The 7840-nt window shown below is 40.5% G+C and overlaps 1 protein-coding gene across 1 annotated transcript; it reads left to right on the top strand.

Moving 5' to 3' along the window:
* Positions 1–4402: 4402 nt before the first annotated feature.
* On the top strand, positions 4403–5979 carry LOC128454869 (7-alpha-hydroxycholest-4-en-3-one 12-alpha-hydroxylase-like). Its single transcript, XM_053438435.1, has one exon. The coding sequence runs from the start codon at positions 4417–4419 to the stop codon at positions 5950–5952; it is 1536 nt and encodes a 511-aa protein (XP_053294410.1). The 5' UTR covers positions 4403–4416; the 3' UTR covers positions 5953–5979.
* The last annotated feature ends 1861 nt before the right edge of the window (positions 5980–7840 follow it).

The raw sequence follows: 7840 nt of genomic DNA, 5'->3' as shown, positions 1-7840 counted from the left end.
GTTTGTGTGCAGTCAGTTCCTTCATCGTACCAGCCAATGTAACTCATTGACAGCTTGATTATTTCTATCAGTATTGGGACTATTATGTTTAATCCTTTTTTTTGTCCCATGTCATAAAAATCTTCAACTTTGGTCTCATAAAATGTCATTTGTTTTATCAAACTCATGCTTTATTATGTGGAAAAGTTTGGGATTATACACATTTTCTCAAACAAAAATTCAGTAAATTGTAATTCAAAGTTTTGTCACAACAGGTAAAGTTCAAGTTAAAGTCTTTGATGAAATCTCCACTTTCTGGTGAAACCAGACGGTTCAAACTGCTGACACGCCTCATGGCAGATTAAATATTTATGCACGTTTGTAACAGTAAAGCTACTAAAGACAAAGCTCTGCCCAGTGGGCTGTAGGGATTGCACAAAGGGATCCCGTTCGATGTCTTCGTTTCAACGATCAGTGTAGAGGGCTGAGAAGACTCTCACATTGTTAATGTTAGTTTTATCTTTATTTTGTTGTTCAGCTGTTAAAAGTAGTAAAAGAAGCAAAGCAATGTCACCAAAACATGCCTGAACTTGTCAAGTCATCTGATTTACTACTCTACATGATCATCTGTTTGCTCTGTTGGTTTACTTTGTATAGACCACCACCTACTGGATATAACACCTCATTGGAAAAGGTGGAAAGGTTTATAAAATTGATGTTGTATTGACTTAAACAGCTTTTTAATGTTTGGTGAAGAACTTCATTTATAGAGAGAAGAGAATATGAAATGCAATATGTGTTTGTTTTGTATGTTATAGATCTAATGGTTCTTATATGAAGAGGGACCTCAAAATCAAATCTGTCCATGGGCCCAAAAAAGCCTAAATACGGCCCTGACAGCAAAGTTAAGAAGAGCATACGACACAGCGACGTCAGAGAATTAACTGTTCAGGGGAATAGTAAGTGTCATTTATATTTAGTCATCACTTTTAACAGCTGTACCTCATCCATCTCTGGAAATCACACACCTGGAGGTTACACAATACAACCATGCACAGGATATTAGTCAATGAAATACCACAAACTAAAACAAATACAATTTCTCTGACAACACAACATTCTAAGTGTAGTTAACGACAGCACTACAAGTTGTTTGAAGAAAGTTAAGTTGTATCATTAAAATAACAAACAAGATAACAGAATACTGCTGCCATAAATGTACCGTTGATTTAAGGTAGTGGTATATCTCAATACTTTTGTCTGATTAATTGTCATTGATAATAATTTCCGTATTTCTTTACAATTGCCTTGCATTGTTGTATTATATTTTTTGACATAAATTTCTGTACATATTTTATGTCAAAATATATATATATAAAATCTATATGGCACTGGGTTACCATTGTTTTAGGGTTTCTTGCATGTCTCAAAAGAATAGATCCAAAACCGTGTTCCCATTTGTGCAATGATGGTAAATTCATGCCGAAGTGTTCCTGACTGAAATGAAGCATTGTGTTAGTTCATGCAGAAAACAGACTCATGTGCTCCAGCTGTGATCAGCTGTCAGCTACTGATAGGTTTATTGTTGTCCGTCAGTCACTTACCATCACAGCCCATTCTCTCAACAAAGCAGTCCATTTAAATAAGGTCTGCTTCTCACTAATCCCTGCTCACCTACACTGACACTTGTGCTCTGCTGCTGGCAACTCACCTCCACCACCCCAGCCTTCACCTTTTAGCAATGATATCAATAGACTAGTTTAGAGCTCATCTTTCTCTTCTCTTATTGGACAATTTAGCCACTAGATGACAGTCGTTTTAACACAACACAGAATCCTCAAGTGCTTTCCAAATATTTTGTAAAACTGTACAGATACCCACTGAGGTGAATGATCCGTAGACTGTTGTCACTCATCAGTTAAAGAAAACAGCCCCAATACTGATAGAAATAATCAAGCTGTCAATGAGTAACATTGATGGTCCAATGAAGGAACTGACTGCACACAGACGTCATAGCTAATTTGCAGTAAGCTCCCCCGATGTAACATTGAAGTAAGTTTGAGTCAATATTGTTATTTAACACAATATCTCTATAAATAAATGTTATTTCCTTGTTTGTTTAATGTTGTTTAAACAGGATACACTATCCTATGATTGCACAGAAAATGTCTAGACTAGAAATGCAACAAGCGATCCTTGTTCTTTTCTGACACCTCCTTTTAAATGACCCAGTAGTAGTCATTATCATTTCAAATAATTATAGTGCCGAAGTACACGTTCATGCAAAGGCAATGCATCATCCCTGTAGCTGTCAGCCTAATCGACAGCATGGTAATAGATGAAACTTATCACTTAACTTATTCTATACATCATAGTGGAGCATCCTGGACAGGAATCCAGAGGTTCTGTTTCACTGCTCAGGCTCAGAGGGATGACACGGACAATGGGTCCTTTTTCTTCAAGACCCCTCACCACCAAATACAGTCAGGACACTCGGGAGACCAGCATCCTGCCAAAGGCCCCATTGTTCCACAGCCCATCCGCCTCTATTACCATGACCACTAAGTGTTCATCTGTTTGATCCACGATGACTATAACTACCACCCCATTCATTCACAAATAAATTAACCGTCATGTAACTTTGGAACTCTAAATCTTAGCTTTTCCTAATGTAGCTCTGTGTGTGGGTGCGGCTTCCTGTACTCATATCTTTGTTAGGAAAGTGAAGACGTTTTGGCCGGCCCTTTCTTAGGGTTAAGACTTACTTTTAGGGTTAGGGTTAGAATTAGGTTAAGGCTAGGGTTGGGGCAACGGTTGGCATTTAAAAGTGATGGTTAATGATAATGTAAGGGGCTGGGGAATACATTAGGTCAGGGGTTCTCAAACTTTTGCAAGCTGGGCCCCGCCAAAGCTGGTTAGGGGTAGTTGGGCCCCCCTCGCGCCGCCCGCCACCACCGCCCTCAACTACACCACAATATATAGATAGATAGACAGCTAGCTTGGAGACAGTGCTATGCTTGGAGATGGTGGATTGTTGTTGCTGGAGGCCATCACTGTGAGGATTGTGTTAAGTAGAGGATCTCCGACGCCGGAACCAGAGTTGCGTCTACCGGGACGCTTCGGCGTGGAACAGGGACTGGAGCTGGGACAGGAGCAGGGACTGGAGCTGGCACCGTGAAGACCTCCGACGCCGGAACACAGGGGACGTCAGCCAGGAGCCTCCGGCTCGGGGCAGGGACTGGAGCAGGGAATGGAGCAGGGGCTGGAAATGGCACCGCTTAGACGTCCGACGCCGGAACCAGAGTGGCGTCTGCTGGGACCCTCCGGCGTGGAACAGGGACTGGAGCTGGCACCGCGAGGACCTCTGACGCCGGAACCAGAGTGGTGTCTGCCGGGACCTCTTTTGATTGGTGGATCAGGAACGAAACAGTATTTGATTTGTTTGTTTCAGTCCAGCCCCTAGCATTTCGCCACTGAGGGAGCTTTCACTAAGCAGTGACAGGTCGTCAGCTTTTTTTTTTTTGTATTATTATTTTTTTTTGTCTTTGACATTGCGTCCCCTCCTGGAGAGTGTCTCCAGCGCCCCCCAATTTGAGAACCACTGCATTAGGTCAGAACTGCGTTGTGTGACATGTGACATGACTCAACGGGTATTAAAGGTTCATATTTGATTAATGTTTACATTTTAAATAGTGTCGCTTTTCATGGAGCCAAATTGAGAGGGAGAAACTAAGATCCAACTAAGATTTAAATTAATTTGCAAAATATGAATGTAAATATATATTTTATATATTTCATTTTTTGTTTCAATATGTCGTCAGCTAAAATATGCGTCACATCCTATTACGTCTACAGCCCGGAAGCTATATGTTTTATTTATTTTAAAGTAGGCTACTTGTTATTTTATACATTTCCAACAAATGTGAGGAGGACTCAAATAGGCCTGCATAGTTCTGTGTTTAATTTATTTCAAAGTAGGCCTACACATGCCAGTGTATTGTGCTCTTCTCTTCATAAGAGATTTGTGTATTTATTTGTTGTAATAGGTAAAAATAACAATAAAAAGGTCAACAGTTTCCTTTATTGTCATTCTATAATTTCATGAATAAAAGTAACTATCTTTTTTTTTATGTATAAATAAATAAATATACAACTATACACTGTGTTATCAAATATGATAACACAGGGGAAGAGGGGGCGAAATGGCTCTTTTGATAGTAAAGGTTGCCTACCCCTGGACTAAGGCAAAACCTCTTCTTATATGAACATCATGTGTATAATAAGTAAACATGCGGTTGGCGTTTCATGGAAATTTAAAATTTTCTCAATATCCACATACCTTAATCTGATCCCAGAGGGAGGAGCAACATTTCTCTACATAATGCGGGATGTGGAGCTTAACTCCTAATCACTCTGTGTCTGTTACAGGAATCAGTCATGGGACTGCTGCTACCTCTCCTTCTTGCTTTACTCTCCTGTTTGATTGGAGGACTCTACCTACTTGGTGTGTTTCGACGGCACCGACCAGGTGAACCCCCTTTGGATAAGGGGCTCATCCCTTGGCTGGGTCATGTCTTGGAGTTTAGCAGGAACGCATTCAAATTCATCGAGATGAAGAAGCAAAAACACGGTGATGTGTTCACAGTGCTGCTGGGAGGGTGTTATATCACATTCCTTCAGGATCCTCTGTCGTTGGGGGCTTTTGTTAAGGAGAGTCGAGAAAAACTGGACTTCAGACCGTTTGCTAAACAGCTGGTGCAGAGAGTGTTTGGATATGTGTCAGGGGAGCATGACCACACTTTTCTCAGGGCCACCAGCAACAAGAACCTCCAGGGGGAAGGCCTGAAGGTATTATCACAAGCTATGATGGATAATTTGCAGAATCTGATGTCTCGTGAAATCGGCTCAGCAGCAGACGAAAGCAGCTGGAAAGAAGATGGACTGTTTATGTACAGCTACAATATCCTTTTCAGGGCCAGCTACTTAACTCTGTATGGCAATGCATCTCCCAAGTCAGAAGAAGGTGAGGAGAAAGCCAAAGAGAAAGACAGAGCGGAATCTGAATCCTTGTTTAAAGAGTTTCGTAAATTTGACCAACTCTTCCCCAAATTGGCTTACGGGGTCCTCTCACCGAGGGAAAGGTTGGAAGCAAAGACGCTGAGGGAACTAATCTGTAACACTCTGTCGGTGCAGAAGATGAAGATGAAGAACGAAATCAGTGGCTGGATCTGGGACATGCACCAGTATCGAGAGGAGAATGGTATGAAGGAATCAATGATAAACAGATACATGTTGGCGCTTCTTTGGGCCTCTCAGGGCAACACAGGGCCAGCTTCATTCTGGCTGCTCCTCTTCCTCATGAAACACCCAGAAGCCATGAGAGCAGTGAAGGAAGAGATTGATAAGGTTCTGAAGGAATCAGGGCAGGAAGTCAGACGTGGTGGCCCTTCTATCAACCTGACCTTTGAAATGCTGAAGGAAACACCCATCCTGGACAGTGCTTTGGAAGAGACCCTCCGACTCTGTGTTGCACCTGTCATCACCAGAGTTGTGCTCCAGGATATGACTCTCAAGATGGCAGATGGGCGTGAATATATCATCCGCAAAGGTGACAGATTGGCTATGTTTCCTTATTCTGCTGTTCACATTGACCCAGAGATCCACCCTGACCCACATTCATTCAAATATGACCGCTTTCTGAATCCTGACGGGAGCAAGAAAACAGACTTTTACAAGAATGGGCAGAAGGTGAAGTTTCACTCCATGCCGTGGGGCTCTGGGGTCTCTATGTGTGCCGGGCGTTTCTTTGCCTCCAGTGAAATTAAGCAGTTGGTTTTCCTGGTGTTGGCCTATTTTGAGATTGAGCTAAAGAATCCTGAGGAGAAGATACCTGAATTCGACTTCAGCCGATGGGGCATGGGAACCATGCATCCTAACAGAGAGGTCCAGTTTCGATACCGACCAACATTTTAAACCCAACTAATCATTTTGACATCTCTGTCGAAATAGTTTTTTGATTTTGATCAAGTCTTTAAGCTTTCATTTGAAAATTCTGCTTCTGAAAAATGTTAGATTCCACAAAGAAGATTTACGTTTATTATTGTACAAGTGATAATCACATTAATTATGTCAATAAAATTTGTTTAAATATTTTGTGCCATAAATACATTTCCAACCTAAATATTAGCTCATCTAAATAACAGTTGACATGACAAATTTTGTGTTTCCTTAGCCAGGTTTACACAGATAAAAGAAAATAAGCTGTTCTCTTTAATAGCTTCTAGCATCATTTAGCAAGTCATATCTGTTGAGTGTCAGGGAACTGGTTTCAAGGAATGATCGGAAGATAAAGGTTAGGTCTTACTTGGGAAAGTTGTCTGTCCAAAAACAGCACCTGTAGTGACTATAACATGTGTGCTTATTTCTGAAAATGATGCATTTTTTTCAAAACTTTTCTTTTCTTTTTTTTTTTCAAAACGTTTATGATGACAGGGCTGTTGATTAAATATGAGTGGAGTAGAAAAAGAAAAAAAATATCTTTGATAAATGAATAGAATCCGTGATCTTTAAATAAAACATATAGCTGCCGTAGACGCATAGGATGTGACGCATATTTTATCCGACGACATATTAGAACAAAAAGTGAAAGAAAATACATTGTCTTTGATGAATGAATAACACCTGTAATCTTTATTGTTTAAAAGTGTCAAGACTGCAGAAGTAATTACTGATATTCATTGTCTGATCATGTCTGAAAATAAAAATCACTTTGTAAACATCCTCATCTCAGCTATCTATTAGCTATAGAAAATTCAGAGCTCTGGCCACCTGTGAACAGGTTTGTCTGATGCTGCTCATTTCTTCATCACGCTATCAATGCTATTGGCTTTCATTCTGTTTGGAAGAGTTCATCTCCACAAAAACCTCCTATAGTTCTTTCACACACGCACCACTGTTCTTCACTCAACTCAGGAGCCCCATGAAAATTACACATAAGAGCATACTATTTGTCTTGCTCCCATGCCTTTAGAATAAATTTACAGGCATGGAAAAATATACAGTTACATTTATATTTTTGGCATTTAATTTAATCTTAGTTGGATCTTAGTTTTTCCCTCTTAATTTGGTTACATCTAACGCGATACTATTTAAAATGTAAACATTAATCAAACATGACCCTTTAATGTCCATTGAGTCATGTCAGATGTCACACACAAGCAGGTCTCTCTACAGTTGTGAGGATACTCATTGACCTAATGCATTCCCCAGCCCATTCCCCTAACCTTTACCATCACAACTAAATGCCAACCGTTGCCCCATTCCTATCCTAAACCTAATTCTAACCCTAACCCTAAAACCAAGTCTTAACCCTAAGGAAGGGCTGTCCAAAACGTCCTCACTTTTCAAAAATGTCACTCATAGGGTCTATGCTTGAAATTAAATGGTCCTAAGATAAGTTTAGAGGTACAAAGTTACATGGCGGTTAATTTCTTTGTGAATGAATGGGGTACTTATAGTTATAGTCATCCTCGATCAAACAGATGAAACTCTTGGTCGTCATGGTAATGGAGGCGGATGGGCTGGGGAACAATGGGGCCTTTGGCAGGATGCTGGTCTCCTGAGTGTCCTCCCTGTCCTTGATGGTGAGGGGTCTCGAAGAAAAATTACTGTGAAACAGAACTTCTGGATTCCCGCCCAGGATTCTCCGCCATGATGTTTAGAATAAGTTAATAACAAGTGATAAGTTACATCTATTACCATGCTGACGGTTAGGCTGACAGCTACAAGGATGATTGTATTGGCTTTGCATGAACATTGACTTCGGCTGTATAAATATTTGAAATGATAATGAAAAAGGATT

The sequence above is a fragment of the Pleuronectes platessa genome, chromosome 13, assembly GCF_947347685.1.
Source record: "Pleuronectes platessa chromosome 13, fPlePla1.1, whole genome shotgun sequence".
Classification (NCBI taxonomy): domain Eukaryota; kingdom Metazoa; phylum Chordata; class Actinopteri; order Pleuronectiformes; family Pleuronectidae; genus Pleuronectes; species Pleuronectes platessa.
Note: the sequence above shows the minus strand (reverse complement) of the source record. Positions and strands in the feature narration are given on the sequence as shown.

What these genes read in the sequence shown, in the direction of transcription:
- LOC128454869 (XM_053438435.1), top strand. Translation starts at nt 4,417, where the DNA reads ATGGGACTGCTGCTACCTCTCCTTCTTGCTTTACTCTCCTGTTTGATT.